This window comes from Salvelinus fontinalis, chromosome 29 (assembly GCF_029448725.1).
Source record: "Salvelinus fontinalis isolate EN_2023a chromosome 29, ASM2944872v1, whole genome shotgun sequence".
In the NCBI taxonomy this organism is placed as follows: Eukaryota; Metazoa; Chordata; class Actinopteri; order Salmoniformes; family Salmonidae; genus Salvelinus; species Salvelinus fontinalis.
The window spans coordinates 9,976,138-9,994,824 of NC_074693.1; the positions used below are offsets into that span (position 1 = coordinate 9,976,138).

At 41.8% G+C, this 18,687-nt stretch overlaps 1 protein-coding gene across 2 annotated transcripts in view; it reads right to left on the reverse strand.

Moving 5' to 3' along the window:
• LOC129827405 (teneurin-2-like) overlaps positions 1–18,687 on the reverse strand; it is a 103,480-nt gene that overhangs the window by 45,951 nt on the left and 38,842 nt on the right. For both annotated transcript variants that reach the window (XM_055888225.1, XM_055888226.1), the window contains one exon: positions 430–697. In XM_055888225.1, coding sequence (XP_055744200.1) covers positions 430–697 — 268 coding nt within the window. The remainder of the gene's footprint in view (positions 1–429; positions 698–18,687) is intronic.

Consider the following 18,687-nt stretch of genomic DNA (forward strand, 5'->3'; position numbering starts at 1 on the left):
TGAAATGTTGTCATATCACCAACGCTTGATTGGCATAAAAACACATATTAGTTGAAGGCAGCTAGCTGCTGTAGGGACTGCAAATATAGGTGCATTGGCCCCTTCAAAATATATCTATTCAAAGTAAAGTAACGTTGGTTATCTAATGAATCAGCTACATTGGAGGGCCGGTACACTCTTGTCTGTTCTAAGAGATGACAGACTTGACACTCTAAGCCCTGGGTGGCATTTAAACTCTCCTCTCCTCCTGTCACTCAGACGTAACCACGGCAGCTGTAACCGTGGTGAAGGGTTATTAGCTGTCAAGCAGAGTTAGCAGTTAGTGAAGCGAGTTGGGGGCCTCGGCACCCTCAGAGCTATTACTGCTCATAGACAGACACACATGGACACATACGCACGCACACACACACTCTGTCTATACACACTCACCGACAGCTTCCGACAGCCCGTAGACTCTCTGTCCATAGGCATCTGTTTTATCCCAAATGTAGGTGTAGGCCAGGTTGGGCGAGGCGTGGAACCACTTCTGGAAGAGATGTCCCTCCACAGCCACCATCAGATGGACTTTGAGCAGGCCCAGAGACACCATGGCTGGGGTCATGGTCACCTTCAGCAGGCTGTGGTAGCCAGACGTCCTGGAGCTCAGGTAGCACAGCTTCAGACTGGTCCCTGGAACATCTATCATCTCATGGAGCACCTGCAGAAAGGGAGAGAAGGATGAGAGGAGAGGAGAGGAAAGAGCTTTAGACTGGCACCTGGAACATCTATCATTTCATGGAGCACCAGGAGAGAGAGAGAGAAAGAGAGAGAGAGAGAGAGAGAGAGAGAGAGAGAGAGAGAGAGAGAGAGAGAGAGAGAGAGAGAGAGAGAGAGAGAGAGAGAGAGAAAAAGCTTATTCTACTTTCCCCAACGCACAAGTGGTTATCTCTTCCCTGCTACCATGAAAATACTTCCACCCTGCTACCATACAGTGGGTAAACGCAGGTATTTCCCCTGACTGTGTCTCAAAACCAAATGTTTACCTGGCCCACCACTCCACCCTGGACTTGAACAGCCTTTACGACCAGGTCCACCTATACAAGGCAGCAGTACCCATCTTCGCCCGGACCCTAAAGGACATCACTCTCAAATGCAGCCCCAACACTTCACACAGGAGCAACAGATCAATAGACACCCTGCCCAGACCAGCGAGACACTCTCCCAGACCAGCGAGACACTCTCCCAGACCAGCGAGACACTCTCCCAGACCAGCGAGACACTCTACCAGACCAGCGAGACACTCTCCCAGACCAGCGAGACACTCTCCCAGACCAGCGAGACACTCTCCCAGACCAGCGAGACACTCTCCCAGACCAGCGAGACACTCTCCCAGACCAGCGAGACACTCTCCCAGACCAGCGAGACACTCTCCCAAAACACTGCGTTTATGTTACGTGTTTGTTTTGTCTTCGTCCCCGTGCCTTTACACGACACGTCGTAACTTGGGCTGAATAAAAAACCCTATTACTCATTCCTGCGTCTGTCTCCCTAATCCATTTATACCAACGTGACATGAAGTCGTAAAATTGGCTGTAGAAAATCTTTACTGTATATTTGACCTCTCAGCTTCCCTATCAAATCAAAAAAATTCTAACAGAAAATGAACAAAAATGACAAATGGTTTGATGAAGAATGTAAAAACCTAAGAAAGAAATTGAGAAAGCTGTCCAACCAAAAACATAGAGACCCAGAAAACCTGAGTCTACGCCTTCTCTATGGTGAATCACTAAAACAATACAGAAATACACTACGGAAAAAGAAGGAACAGCACATCAGAAGTCAGCTCAATGTAAGTGAAGAATCCATAGACTCTACCCACTTCTGGGAAAATTGTAAAACACTAAACAAACAACAACACAAATAATTATCTATCCAAAATGGAGATGTATGGATAAACCATTTCTCCAATCTTTTGGCACTATAACAAAGAACAAAGAGCAAAGCATATACATGATGAAATAAAAATCTTAGAATCAACTATTAAAGACTACCAGAACCCACTGGATTCTCCAATTACCTTGAATGAACTACAGAACAAAATAATAACCCTCCAACCCAAAAAGGCATGTGGTGTTGATGGTATCCTCAATGAAATGATCAAATATACAGACAACTATATATACAGATATACAAATATACAAATATACAGACAATTGGCTATACTAAAACTCTTTAACATCATCCTCAGCTCTGACATCTTCTCCAATATTTGGAACCAAGGACTGATCACCCCAGTCCACAAAAGTGGAGACAAATTTGACACCAATAACTACTGTGGGATATGCGTCAATAGCAACCTTGGGAAAATCCTCTGCATTATCATTAACCTGTTGGGGATGGGGGCGCTGTTTAGACTATTTATGCTAATTGGGTAATTTTTGAAACGGCTTCCCACAAAATCCTTGATCGTACAATATGCATATTATTATTATTATTGGATAGAAAACAGTCTATAGTTTCTATAGGAGTTGAAATTTTGTCTCTAAGTGGAACAGAGCCCATTCTACAGCAATTTCCCTGACATGGAGTCAGATTTGAGAAATGTTGGCCACTGTTCTGAAGTCAGTTAAAAGGGCACTGTCATTGCTATGACTATACGGACACTTCTTACGTCTTCCCCTGGATGCCTTTACGTGATGACAATTCCAATGGGGTCGATTGCGCGTTCACAGGCACTACAAATGAAAAAACCCTGAGGCTAGTCATTCTTTTGGAGCTGCGTCATGCGCCTAGAGGACACCGGCCCGCACCTGTTCCAAGCGTTAGTTTAGCCTGTTATATTTCTCCGGTCATCTTTTCACTCGTTATAGGAGTTAAAAACATCATAAGGTAGTTAATTTAAAGCGTTTTATAGCAATTTATATCCGTTTAGTGCGATTTTGGGACATTTATTTTTGAAACGATGTGAATAGTTGGGCACGCTTTTCAGTTCATCCCGAACGCAGTTGGCATTTCCACATGGCAAGAGGACAGCTTTCCACCAAAAGACGCTTACTCCCAAGAAAGGATCCTTTGCCCAAGATACTGATGGAAGAACAGCTCAAGGTAGGACATTTTTATTATGATAAATCGTGTTTCTGTCGAAACATTTTAGTGGCTTAGGACGCCATGTTTTTTGACGTAGCTTCGCTTGGCGCAAACTGTATTGAAAAGTAAGGATAAATTAAAAAATGTAATTCCGCAATTGTATTAAGAATTAAATTGTCTATCAATCCCTGTCCACCCTATATTTTTTAGTCACGTTTATGAGTATTTATGTATAAGAGTAGATCACTGTCTAAGTGGCGCAAGGACATATTCTGACCAGCTGAGTTACATTTCACATTGTCTAACCATGATTTTGGTGGCTAAATATAAACGTTTTCGATCAAACTCTATATGCATTGTGTAATATGATGTTACAGGAGTGTCATCTGAAGAATTCTGAGAAGGTTAGTGAAAAAATTAATATATTTTTGGCGATGTTGACGTTATCGCTCACTTTGGCTAGAATCAATGCTGGGCTGCTATGTGCTATGTGCTATGCTAATATAACGATTTATTGTGTTTTCGCTGTAAGACACTTAGAAAATCTGAAATATTGTCTGTATTCACAGGATCTGTGTCTTTCGATTCGTGTATGCTGTGTATTTTTACGAAATGTTTGATGATTAGTAAGTAGGTAAACACGTTGCTCAATGTAGTTTTTCTATTCCATTTGTGACGGTGGGTGCAATTGTAACCTATGCCATCTACCTGAAATATGCACTTTTTTCTAACAAAACCTATCCCATACCATAAATATGTTATCAGACTGTCATCTGATGAGTTTTTTTGTTGGTTAGGGGCTATAAATATCTTAGTTTAGCCGAATTGGTGATGGCTACTGGTGTTGGTGGACAAATAAAAGATGGTGGATTATGCTAATGTGTTTTTAGGTAATAGATGTACATCTTTACATATTGTGTCTTCCCTGTAAAACATTTTAAAAATCGGACATGTTGACTGGATTCACAAGATCTGTGTCTTTCATTAGCTGTATTGGACTTTAATGTGTGAAAGTTAAATATTTAAAAAAAATATTTTTTTTGAATTTCGCGGCACTGGTTTTTCAGTGGGGGGGGGGGGGGGGGGGTGTGCCGCTAGCGCCACGCTGATCCTAGACAGGTTAACAGCAGACTCGTACATTTCCTCAGTAAAAACAATGTACTGAGAAAATGTCAAATTGGCTTTTTAACAAATTATCGTACAACAGACCACGTATTCAACCTGCACACCCTAATTGACAAACAAACAAACCAAAACAAAGGCAAAGTCTTGTTGGTTTAAAAAAAGCCTTCAAATCACTATGGCATGAGGGTCTGCTATACAAATTGATGGAAAGTGGTATTGGGGGAAAAACACATGACATAAAATTCATGAACACAAACAAGTGTGCGGTTAAAATTGGTGAAAAAGGGCACTAGAACAGTCTGCAGCATCCGGCCTCACCCTACTAGAACCTGAAGTCAAATGTCTACTATTTGCTGATGATCTGGTGCTTCTGTCACCAACCAAGGTACCCTGTGTCACAGTTTCATTGCTCCAGACCACCACAAGAGGGAGTTTGAGCACTCATTATGCATTTGGGTCCCAATGTTTTTATATGACCTATCATATCGAGTGGTTCCAATGACGAATTTTGATGCGAGCCACCCGTGCCTGGTGGCGTTCTTCAACAAAGATGGCTGACAAAACATTACGGTGGAACCAAATGTAAGTAGTTGTAACGTCATAACGAGTCAAGCAAAACATTTGCAATTGAGATGAATATGTTAGTTAATGTAGAGACAATCGTTTGTGCATATTTTTTTGTCATAAAGTTAATTTCTACTTAGCAAGTTATCTGACTAGCTAACATTAGCCAGCTAGCTAGTGTTAGTATAATTAATTTGTAATTTGTGTTGTTTAATGTTTTAGGGACTCCTGAGAAAACCAGCAAACCAGGCTGTCTTCTTGTGAATCAGTGGATGTAAAGAATCTAGCTAGCTAAAGCATTTACTGAAAATGTAATGTACAATTGTGTTAGCTTGCCTTGCAATGCAGCTGGAGTAACATAGCTAGCTAACTATTTATTTTCTTATTGTGTAGTGAAGGATAAAAATAACTGCATGCCTTTATTGTGCCAAGGATGCAAGTCCTATATACTGTAGTTATTACCATGCATGAGATTCCCACATTGTAGCCTGTACATTGAATATATTCACTGATCATGTACTCTTCCTTGGCAAATAAAAGTGCGGTTCAGGTATGAACTCTGAGACATTCTTTTTCAGTCATATCAAACTCCATTATTTGAATGATGCTCTGTCTGCATGTATGTATTACAATTATACACTTCAGTGTTTACCACTCCTGCTCTTGGAACATCCATGATTACACATTGTAACTATGCAATAGACTAGAAACATGATTGATTTGTAATTCATAAAAACAGAAACAAAAACTATGCATATTTAACTCCCTTCATCTGCATTAATCTGACACAGGATATTATTTCAATGAGATACTTAATTTCAACCAGTGGAGAATGTGAAACGCTTTATTGAAAGAAGTTCATTATCCAGGTGTTCGAAATACATAAATGCATTATAATTATGCTAATTGGTAATATTATATTATAAATACAAGTTCAATCTGTACTTCAATGCACATATTGTGTGTATTATAAAACGAGGAAGAAAGACGAGGTGGGGAGAGAGGTGTAGAAGACAGAAAGGGAAAGAGGTAAGAACAGCGGCAGACAGCATATGATTCATGAATTACAGTGCTACCCTAATATTCTCTCAGTTCATCACAATTGCGGTGTCTCCTAACCAGACTTGGGCCCCCAGTTGGCCCAATGGTTATCTTAAGAGCGGGTGAGGTGGCGATGACGGGACTGGCTTCCTCTCTCACATCAAAACATACCTGCAGACGAGTGATAGATGGATAGAGAGAGCATGATTAAGAATTGTTTTTTATATTCTAACACGGTCAGTCAACATAATCAGGAGGTGAAACGCAAAACTGACCTTGGATCATTAACTCTGGGACTACTACATCTCTGTCTGTATTTGAATGTAAAGTATCTCTTTAATAATACTTCCTGTTGACCCGACCAAGTGACATCTCACCTATGATCATGTGCCCACTGTGTCAGCCAGTTCAGACGGGGGAGGGGTTCACCAAAACAGCTGATAAAACCTAGCGGATTTAGGGAGAAGGGGGAGAGGGATGAAGTGAAGAGAGACTTATTGTGTGTGGTCTCACCTGGTGTCCACACTAAGTGGCTACAGAGTACCGCTGAAAAACGGACACATGAGGACAAACAATAGAAGATAATGTCAATAGAAGATACTGTATGTGACAGAGACACCTATCGGAGTGTACTTGAAACATTTAAATATAGAGGGCTATGTGTCTCACCACTTGGGCTTTGCAAGGCTAACCCCCAGGGAAATCATGACTTGGCAGCAACAGATAGTCCAGTGAAAATGGCTGTGTTTATGTGGTGTAAATCGGAAAATCTTAAGTTTTTTAAAATTAATGCATGTGAGACAGGTTCCATGTACAACAAGACAGGCGGAGATGGAGAAAAATAACACAACAGTTTAATTACCTCTGGTTATGGACACTTTTGCCAGCAATAAAGCTTCCACGGCCTGTTCCTCGGACAGTGAACATCTGGCAATATCTAGATTTTCGACCCCTTGATCAGCTCGCTCTCTGAAAGTAAAGAAAACAGCTTATTTTGTATAGATATGAAAATAATAACTAAGATATGACCATTCAATCTAAAGCAGCATATGCCACTTTTAGGATCTGTAAATACAGCCCAGTGCTGCTCACCTGAGATGCCATCTTTGTAGGTGTCCACTTTGACTTCCTTTGTGTCGGTAAGAAGTTGCATTCAGAACAATTATTTTTGATTGAAAATAAAAAAGGTTTTGCTCTCGACAAAAAGACACAAATGTACCTCCATAGCATATAACAATTTGCCTGTGAATAACCACACCGCCATACAAACGGGCTACTGTATGCAGAATTCTTGACACACAACTGAAGATGCTGCCATATCCTGCCAGCACGCCCACAAGCGAGCCACTCAGGAGCAGAATGATGACACGTGGAAGAGGGAAAGGAATGAGATGGGAACAGCAATTTGTTGCAAGCTGGGGAGAAGGGCTAATAGCGGAACAACAGACTATTCAACCTTTACTAAAGAATAGTCTAATTGCCGAGCAAGGTGTGAAAATCCCCCCTCCTATCACAGAACAGGTTTGCCCTAACGACCAAGGGGTAGCTTGTTACCTTACACGTTATGTTGGCTGACAATTTGTTAGATACGCTGTCCTTACGAACCACATAGCATATCATTACAGCAGTATGTACCGGTATGTTAGCTAGCTACCTAACACTAGTAGTTATACATCAAACTTGCCAGTATATTAACTATAGGTTATCTAACTACCCAACGTTTATTGACTTGATCCTTCCCGTCATTCTTAGCTTAGCTAAATGGTATAGTCATTGTGCTTTCTCAATGGACATTTGTGTTCTTTCGTAAATTCGCTCTGGCTATCTATAGGCTGGACAATAGAACGAGTCAAAATTCACCCAAGGCTGAAAAACGGCTTCAGAACCTTGGCTAAACTGGAACACTAGCGTGAGCCCGAAGCAAATTAATGGAATTGAACGTTCGCAAAGCCTGTTTTGACTGGAGTGATGCTTAGAATTCCATTAAAAAAAGTAATTTTTATTTTACCACTACAATCTGTTCGTCGGACGAAACTGGAAAAAAACAACTTATGTAGAAAGTAAACATCTGGACCTCGATGGTGTCAACTGTGCTTATGGCTGCGTACTGAAAAAGTAGGGAAAAAATTTACTTCTGACTATTTCTGGTCTAGCAATCGATGACAAATGCCTCTCCATTAGAAAACAATGGGGGTAGCTCAGCGTTCCAAGGGCAAAAAGTATTTTGGGGCTAGCATTTGATGACAACTGAGATAGCTGCCCAGGCTTACATAATTAGAAAGAGGAGATTCTCATAATTAAAATGGCGTCCGACTTGAAAAAAATCGAAATATACACTTTGCGAGATATTTGCCGAAATAGACAGACATGCCTATATTTCCCCCATAGGAAACAATGGGCAGAGTTCCAATATTATTTTTGTTGTTTACATTTTGTTGTTTACATTTGAACTATAAAACAACGTGAGCAGGTCTCATTGCCAACAATAGCGAAGCAGGCATTGTGACGTTGAACAATAAGCTGGGAATAGAACATTCGGAAGGCGAGCTGGTGCCACGGTGCTCAGTAGAACTAAAGGGAGCTGGTGCTCAATATAACTAATAGGAGATGGCAGGGTGAAAAATGCACTAAAATAAGGCCTGTTGTTTCACGCTTACTTTAAAACGATGGCAAGCAGCTGGGAAATATGGTCATATTATGAAACTGGGCTCCACGGCGGATGCAATGAACTAGTTATCAGAAAATAACGTTGCTAAAATTTTTATGTGTCCAGCTTACTATCTACACGGAATTCAGAGCACTCTCGTCTTAGTGTACCAGAGCGCAGAATAATTACTTTACGAGCGCTCAACACCCGTTGAATATGGCCGGTTTCAGTAAATGTCAGAAGAAAAGCGTAATTAAATTGTTTCCGGCAGCACATTCACAGTCATCAGCGCTCTGGTTAACTTTTCTAGGGTAGGGGGCAGCATTCTGAATTTTGGATGAAAAGCATGCCCAAATTAAACTGCCTGCTTCTTGGGCCCAGAAGATATGATATGCATATAACTGGTAGATTTGGATAGAAAACACTCTAAAGTTTCCAAAACTGTTAAAATAGTGTCTGTGAGTATAACATAACTGATTTGGCAGGTGAAAACCTGAGAAAAATCCATTCGGGAAGTCGTTTTTTGTTTTTTTTTGTAGTTTTCTATTCAATGCCATTACAGTATCCATTGACTTAGGACTCAAATTGCAGTTCCTATGCCTTCCACTAGATGTCAACAGTCTGTAGAAATTGTTTCAGGCTTGTATTCTGAAAAATGAGGAAGTAAGAGCAGTCTGAATGAGTGGACCCTAAAGTGTCACAGAGCTTTTTCATGCGCGAGACCGAGAGAGTGCCTTTCTTGTTTACCTTTTACATTGACGACGTTATTGTCCGGTTTAAATATTATCGATTATTTAGGCTTTTGGATATAAATAACAAAAGGAACATTTATTGAGTAAATGAATGTCTGCTGAGTGCAACCATATGAAGATCATCAAAGGTAAGGGATTAATTTTATCTCTATTTCCGTCTTGTGTAACTCTTCTACTTGGCTGGTTACTGTTTGTAATGATTTGTCTGCTGGGCTATGTTCTCAAATAATCGTAAGGTATGCTTTCGCCGTAAAGCATTTTTTAAAATCTGACACCGTGGTTGGATTCACAAGAAGTTCATCTTTAAACCTATGTAAAATTTGTTTTGTTTTCTGAATTTTTATAATGAGTATTTCTGTATTTGAATTTGGCGCCCAGCAGTTTCACTGGCTGTTGAAGAGGTGGGACGCTAACGTCTCACGTACCCAAGAGAGGTTAACAAGAAAACTGCTTTACCAGCTCTGCTAAGGTGAGTAAAATGGTCAGAGTGGTCTCATTTGTGTCTGGAAGTAGCTAGCCAATGTCAGCTTGGGTGCTTGACTGCCGTTGTAAGGCCAGAATGCTCAAATCAACCCTCGGCCTGAACGTCCAGTGTGCGCCCCGAGAGTGAAACGGTCGGAATTTACAAACTGACAATCTGACAATGCTCTGAATTTATGAGTATCATGTTGTACAGCTCCATATTTTCTGTTCCATCCTAACGGAAACCCAGAGGTTTTTTCATATTTCATGGAGTAGAAACACCATAATATTAATCATAATATTAATCAAATTAATGAAGCAAGTACCGGTCAAAGGTTTGGACACACCTACTCATTCCAGGATTTTTCTTTATTTTTACTATTTTCTACATTGTAGAATAATAGTGAAGACATCAAAATTATGAAATAACACTGGTCTCCCGTGTGCCCTGCATTCTGTAGTACCGACATGGCCTCCTCTCCCTTATGTAAGGATTTAGGCACTTTTCCATGTTTACTACAGCATGTATTGTAGACCACACAGTAGCCTAATAAACAAATAACCACATTTCGTTTATAAAATAAAGATAAAAAATACTCTTTCAAAATGCAGATGTTGATTTAGTTATGGATTATGGAATAAAAATCACTGATTTACAGAAATATTGGAACAAAGTTGTCTAATGAAGGCAAACAATTTAGAATCCTCCAATCCTGTAGCCCACTCCCAACCGTCATGTTGTACAGCGCCATATTATCCATCCTAACGGAAACGCCATAATATTAATCAAATTAATTAAGCCAAATTTCTTAAAATCAATCCCATATACTATGATATTACAAAAAAGGTTTTAAATTCTCTGTTAACCTGTTGAGGATGGGGGCGCTGTTGTCACTATTTATGCTAATCGTGTAATTTTTGAAACGGCTTCCCACAAAATTCTTGATCGTACAATATGCATATTATTATTATTATTGGATAGAAAACAGTCTATAGTTTCTATAGGAGTTGAAATTTTGTCTCTAAGTGGAACAGAACCCATTCTACAGCAATTTCCCTGACATGGAGTCAGATTTCAGAAATGTTGGCCCCTGATCTGGAGTCAGTTAAAAGGTCACAGTTATTGCTATGAGTATACGGACACTGCTTACGTCTTCCCCTGGATGCCTTTACGTGATGACGATTTGAATGGGGTCGATTGCGCGTTCACAGGCACTATAAATTAAAAAACCCTGTAGCTAGGAACTCTTTTCTTGCTGCGTAATGCGCCTGGAGGACATCGACCCGCACTTGTTCCAAGCATTAGTGGAGGGAGTAATATTACTCTGGTCATGTTTCTACTCGTTATGGGAGTTAAAAACATCATAAGGTAGTTAATTTAAAGCGTTTTATAGCAATTTATATCCGTTTAGTGCGATTTTGGGACATTTATTTCTGAAACGCTGTGAATTGCTGGGCACGCTTCCAGTTCATCCCGAACGCAGTTGGCATTTCCACATGGCAAGAGGACAGCTTTCCACCAAAAGACGATTAGACCCAAGAAAGGATCCTTTGCCCAAGATACTGATGGAAGAACAGCTCAAAGTAGGACATTTTTATTATGATAAATCGTGTTTCTGTCGAAAAATGTTAGTGGCTTAGGACGCCATGTTTTTTGACGTAGCTTCGCTTGGCGCAAATTGTATTGAAAAGTAAGGATAATTTAAAAAATGTAATTCCGCGATTGTATTAAGAATTAAATTGTCTATCAATCCCTGTCCACCCTATATTTTTTAGTCACGTTTATGAGTATTTATGTATAAGAGTAGATCACTGTCTAATATGGCGCACGGACATTTTCTCACCAGCTGGGCTACATTTCACATTGTCTAACCATGATTTTGGTGGCTAAATATAAACATTTTCGATCAAACTCTATATGGATTGTGTAATATGATGTTACAGGAGTGTCATCTGAAGAATTCTGAGAAGGTTAGTGAAAAAATTAATATATTTTGGCGATGTTGACGTTATCGCCCACTTTGGCTAGAATCAATGCTGGGCTGCTATGTGCTATGTGCTATGCTAATATAACGATTTATTGTGTTTTCGCTGTAAGACACTTAGAAAATCTGAAATATTGTCTGTATTCACAGGATCTGTGTCTTTCGATTAGTGTATGCTGTGTATTTTTACGAAATGTTTGATGATTAGTAAGTAGGTAAACACGTTGCTCTATGTAGTTTTTCTAGTCCATTTGTGACGGTGGGTGCAATTGTAACCTATGCCATCTACCTGAAATATGCACATTTTTCTAACAAAACCTATCCCATACCATAAATATGTTATCAGACTGTCATCTGATGAGTTTTTTTGTTGGTTAGGGGCTATAAATATCTTAGTTTAGCCGAATTGGTGATGGCTACTGGTGTTGGTGGACAAATAAAAGATGGTGGATTATGCTAATGTGTTTTTAGGTAATAGATGTACATCTTTACATATTGTGTCTTCCCTGTAAAACATTTTAAAAATCGGACATGTTGGCTGGATTCACAAGATCTGTGTCTTTCATTAGCTGTATTGGACTTTAATGTGTGAAAGTTAAATATTTAAAAAAAATATTTTTTTTGAATTTCGCGGCTCTGCCTTTTCAGTGGGGGTGGGGGGGGAGTGCCGCTACCGGCACCCTCATCCTAGACAGGTTAATGCCAATATGGAATATTCTCAAATGCTTCTCGAAGATGGCCTCTGGTGGTCAAACTAGCAATAACTTGCAGTAACAGAAAAAATGGCTGAGAATTAAATGACTTGCCACAGAACGCTGCAGCAGCACACAAAGCAGGCCGCAACTTTTAAAGGACGAACCACTGTATCTTGGCCTAAACATCAGCGCCACAGGTCACTTCCACAAAGCTGTGAACGATCTGAGAGACAAGGCAAGAAGGGCATTCTATGCTGTTAGGTTCTAATTTTGAGAAAATAACTAGGGTGACCAGACGTCCCCGTTTTCTGGGGACAGTCCCCATTTTTGGTGGCCTGTCTCCGGCTGGAGCTGTCCCCAGAAATGTCCCCGTTTGTAACTGTGCGTTAAAAACAGACCGCAAAGTGAAATATTTTACTTGGCAAGAAATACCGGGCAGCAGAGCCTACCGGTTGACGTCTGAATCGCGTTGTGCTTGTTTAGGCCAACAGAGGGGGCTGCTCGCTATAGCAGCTTCATTCACTCTTCTTCTACTAACTACTTGCTCGCAATAGTTTTAGAGAAAACTGCTGTGAAAAACTCGGCCAGAAGTTAGCAAGTGTCAAGTGAATCCACAAAATCACCACAAACTTATTTTCAAGCCAGGTAAGTTACAATCCTTTGAGATACTAGCTAGTGATGTTATAATGTCACAATGTATTATATAGATGGATGATCTGCTCTATAAGGTTTTAAGTGGGTCATGCTAGCTAACGTTAGCTATGTAGACTAAGTTAGCTAGCTAGGTTAGCTAGCTACTGTTATGGTTGCTAGGTTAAAAAACGTTCACATGTAAACATGCAGTGGATGGTCTATTTTGAAAACATGATTATATTGAATGAATGCACAATTAATTATGAGAATATTTTTGTAGATTACAATTTTAATGATTTGGCATTATAATAATTAGTGTGAAAATATATTTAGAAATGTTCATGGGTAACATTAGCATAATGTTTTCTGTTATGGAGTGGAGAGGAAGGAGAGGAGGAAGACTGGATAGGAAGCAGAGTGAGATAGAGGAGGAAAGGTAAAGATATGATTACAGAGCCTGCCAATTTATTATTCCAAACAATGTTTTTGAGATAAAATACAAAAATGAGGCAAGCAATGTTAACCAAAGTATTTGATCTAATCGTATACTATTTATTAATACAGATTGGAGAGAAAGGAGAAGGAAAAATTAAGGGAGTAAAAAGAGTGAAGCAAGGAGATTGTAGAAGAGTGAGGTGGAAAGGTGAAGAGAAGGAAAGGAAGACGAGTGAAGAAAAGAGGAGAAGAAAAAGTTAAGAGAGTCAGAAGAGTGACACAAGGAGAGTGAAGAAGAGCAGACAGAGGAGGAACAATGACTCTTTCCAAGAAACGGAAATGCACTTTTTATGAAAAACATGATGAGAAAATTTCCATTAGTAAGCTCAGGTCACGACGATAGAATGGTTCACTGCACCCTTTGTAATTCCTCTTATTCAATTGGCAGCCGGAGAAGAACGGCAGTGGTAGAACATCAACAGACGAAAAAGCATAAAGCCTCTCTGATTGGCCGTGTTGGTATGCCCTCTGTCACCACATTCTTCAAGAAGGTTGAGCCTCTCCAAGAAGAATATGGTTTAGCTGTGCAGGAGGGTGTCTTAGTTACAGATCTCTGGGCTGTACAGCACAACTGACACCGAAGAGTTATGAGCCAAAGTTTACATGTGTTAGGACAAAATGTGACGCCACAGTGAGTAACGTGTTAGCACCATGTGCTAGGACAAAATGTGACGCCATAGTGAGTAACGTGTTAGCACCATGTGCTAGGACAAAATGTGACGCCATAGTGAGTAACGTGTTAGCACCATGTGCCAGGACTAAATGTGACGCCATAGTGAGTAACGTGTTAGCACCATGTGCCAGGACTAAATGTGACGCCACAGTGAGTAACGTGTTAGCAACATGTGCCAGGACAAAATGTAACGCCACAGTGAGTAACGTGTTAGCACCATGTGCTAGGACAAAATGTGACGCCACAGTGAGTAACGTGTTAGCACCATGTGCTAGGACAAAATGTGACACCATAGTGAGTAACGTGTTAGCACCATGTGCTAGGACAAAATGTGACGCCACGGTGAGTAACGTGTTAGCACCATGTGCCAGGACAAAATGTGACGCCACAGTGAGTAATGTGTTAGCACCATGTGCAGGACAAAATGTGACGCCATAGTGAGTAATGTGTTAGCAACATGTGCTAGGACAAAATGTGACGCCACAGTGAGCAACGTGTTAGCACCATGTGCAGGACAAAATGTGACGCCACAGTGAGTAATGTGTTAGCAACATGTGCTAGGACAAAATGTGACGCCACAGTGAGTAACGTGTTAGCACCATGTGCAGGACAAAATGTGACGCCACAGTGAGTAATGTGTTAGCAACATGTGCTAGGACAAAATGTGACGCCACAGTGAGCAACGTGTTAGCACCATGTGCCAGGACAAAATGTGACGCCATAGTGAGTAACGTGTTAGCAACATGTGCCAGGACTAAATGTGACGCCACGGTGAGTAACGTGTTAGCACCATGTGCCAGGACAAAATGTGACGCCACAGTGAGTAATGTGTTAGCACCATGTGCAGGACAAAATGTGACGCCACAGTGAGTAATGTGTTAGCAACATGTGCTAGGACAAAATGTGACGCCACAGTGAGCAACGTGTTAGCACCATGTGCAGGACAAAATGTGACGCCACAGTGAGTAATGTGTTAGCAACATGTGCTAGGACAAAATGTGACGCCACAGTGAGCAACGTGTTAGCACCATGTGCCAGGACAAAATGTGACGCCATAGTGAGTAACGTGTTAGCACCATGTGCCAGGACTAAATGTGACGCCACAGTGAGTAACGTGTTAGCACCATGTGCTAGGACAAAATGTGACGCCACAGTGAGTAACGTGTTAGCACCATTTGCTAGGACAAAATGTGACGCCACAGTGAGTAACGTGTTAGCACCATGTGCAGGACAAAATGTGACGCCACAGTGAGTAACGTGTTAGCAACATGTGCTAGGACTAAATGTGACGCCACAGTGAGTAACGTGTTAGCAACATGTGCTAGGACTAAATGTGACGCCATAGTGAGTAACGTGTTAGCACCATGTGCTAGGACTAAATGTGACGCCACAGTGAGTAACGTGTTAGCAACATGTGCTAGGACTAAATGTGACGCCACAGTGAGTAACGTGTTAGCAACATGTGCTAGGACTAAATGTGACGCCACAGTGAGTAACGTGTTAGCAACATGTGCTAGGACTAAATGTGACGCCACAGTGAGTAACGTGTTAGCAACATGTGCTAGGACTAAATGTGACGCCACAGTGAGTAACGTGTTAGCACCATGTGCTAGGACTAAATGTGACGCCACAGTGAGTAACGTGTTAGCACCATGTGCCAGGACAAAATGTGACGCCACAGTGAGTAACGTGTTAGCACCATGTGCCAGGACAAAATGTGACGCCATAGTGAGTAACGTGTTAGCACCATGTGCCAGGACAAAATGTGACGCCACAGTGAGTAACGTGTTAGCACCATGTGCCAGGACAAAATGTGACGCCATAGTGAGTAACGTGTTAGCACCATGTGCCAGGACAAAATGTGACGCCACAGTGAGTAACGTGTTAGCACCATGTGCCAGGACAAAATGTGACGCCATAGCGAGTAACGTGTTAGCACCATGTGCCAGGACAAAATGTGACGCCACAGTGAGTAACGTGTTAGCAACATGTGCCAGGACTAAATGTGACGCCACAGTGAGTAACGTGTTAGCACCATGTGCTAGGACAAAATGTGACGCCACAGTGAGTAACGTGTTAGCACCATGTGCTAGGACAAAATGTGACAACATAGTGAGTAACGTGTTAGCACCATGTGCTAGGACAAAATGTGACGCCACAGTGAGTAACGTGTTAGCACCATGTGCCAGGACAAAATGTGACTCCACAGTGAGTAATGTGTTAGCACCATGTGCAGGACAAAATGTGACGCCACAGTGAGTAATGTGTTAGCACCATGTGCCAGGACTAAATGTGACGCCACAGTGAGTAACGTGTTAGCACCATGTGCTAGGACTAAATGTGACGCCACAGTGAGTAACGTGTTAGCACCATGTGCTAGGACAAAATGTGACGCCACAGTGAGTAACGTGTTAGCACCATGTGCAGGACAAAATGTGACGCCACAGTGAGTAACGTGTTAGCAACATGTGCTAGGACTAAATGTGACGCCACAGTGAGTAACGTGTTAGCAACATGTGCTAGGACTAAATGTGACGCCACAGTGAGTAACGTGTTAGCACCATGTGCTAGGACAAAATGTGACGCCACAGTGAGTAACGTGTTAGCACCATGTGCAGGACAAAATGTGACGCCACAGTGAGTAACGTGTTAGCAACATGTGCTAGGACTAAATGTGACGCCACAGTGAGTAACGTGTTAGCAACATGTGCTAGGACTAAATGTGACGCCACAGTGAGTAACGTGTTAGCACCATGTGCTAGGACTAAATGTGACGCCACAGTGAGTAACGTGTTAGCAACATGTGCTAGGACTAAATGTGACGCCACAGTGAGTAACGTGTTAGCAACATGTGCTAGGACTAAATGTGACGCCATAGTGAGTAACGTGTTAGCAACATGTGCTAGGACTAAATGTGACGCCACAGTGAGTAACGTGTTAGCAACATGTGCTAGGACTAAATGTGACGCCACAGTGAGTAACGTGTTAGCAACATGTGCTAGGACTAAATGTGACGCCACAGTGAGTAACGTGTTAGCACCATGTGCTAGGACTAAATGTGACCTCACAGTGAGTAACGTGTTAGCACCATGTGCCAGGACAAAATGTGACGCCACAGTGAGTAACGTGTTAGCACCATGTGCCAGGACAAAATGTGACGCCATAGTGAGTAACGTGTTAGCACCATGTGCCAGGACAAAATGTGACGCCACAGTGAGTAACGTGTTAGCACCATGTGCCAGGACAAAATGTGACGCCATAGTGAGTAACGTGTTAGCACCATGTGCCAGGACAAAATGTGACGCCACAGTGAGTAACGTGTTAGCACCATGTGCTAGGACAAAATGTGACGCCATAGTGAGTAACGTGTTCGCACCATGTGCCAGGACAAAATGTGACGCCACAGTGAGTAACGTGTTCGCACCATGTGCCAGGACAAAATGTGACGCCACAGTGAGTAACGTGTTAGCACCATGTGCCAGGACAAAATGTGACGCCACAGTGAGTAACGTGTTAGCACCATGTGCCAGGACAAAATGTGACGCCACAGTGAGTAACGTGTTAGCACCATGTGCCAGGACAAAATGTGACGCCACAGTGAGTAACGTGTTAGCACCATGTGCTAGGACAAAATGTGACGCCATAGTGAGTAACGTGTTAGCACCATGTGCCAGGACAAAATGTGACGCCACAGTGAGTAACGTGTTAGCACCATGTGCCAGGACAAAATGTGACGCCATAGTGAGTAACGTGTTAGCACCATGTGCCAGGACAAAATGTGACGCCACAGTGAGTAACGTGTTAGCACCATGTGCCAGGACAAAATGTGACGCCACAGTGAGTAACGTGTTAGCACCATGTGCCAGGACAAAATGTGACGCCACAGTGAGTAACGTGTTAGCACCATGTGCCAGGACAAAATGTGACGCCACAGTGAGTAACGTGTTAGCACCATGTGCCAGGACAAAATGTGACGCCACAGTGAGTAACGTGTTAGCACCATGTGCTAGGACAAAATGTGACGCCATAGTGAGTAACGTGTTAGCACCATGTGCCAGGACAAAATGTGACGCCACAGTGAGTAACGTGTTAGCACCATGTGCTAGGACTAAATGTGACGCCATAGTGAGCAACGTGTTAGCACCATGGGCAACTACTTTGGTAACACAGGACCTAGACCAGGTTGAATTTGTGTCCCTGTCCATTGATGCGTCCAATCATGGACATGTAAAGCTGCTGCCAATAGTAGTCAGATATTGTAAGATATATGGTGGCAGCACATCTGTGGAAACAAAACTGCTTGATTTTGTTGAATTGAATGGAGAAACAGCAGAGGACATTGCAGCTGAGGTCCTGGTAGTCATCCAAAAATGTAACCTGGAAAACATTCTCTGCCGACAACACCAATACCAACTTTAGAGGACTGAAGAGGCTGGGGAGGGTCAATGTCCATACCAAAGTAAAAAATGCTCTGCAGCTGGAGGTGATTGGCTTAGGTTGTCCTGCCCACATCATTCATAACACGGCCAGAACAGCTTTGGATATGATG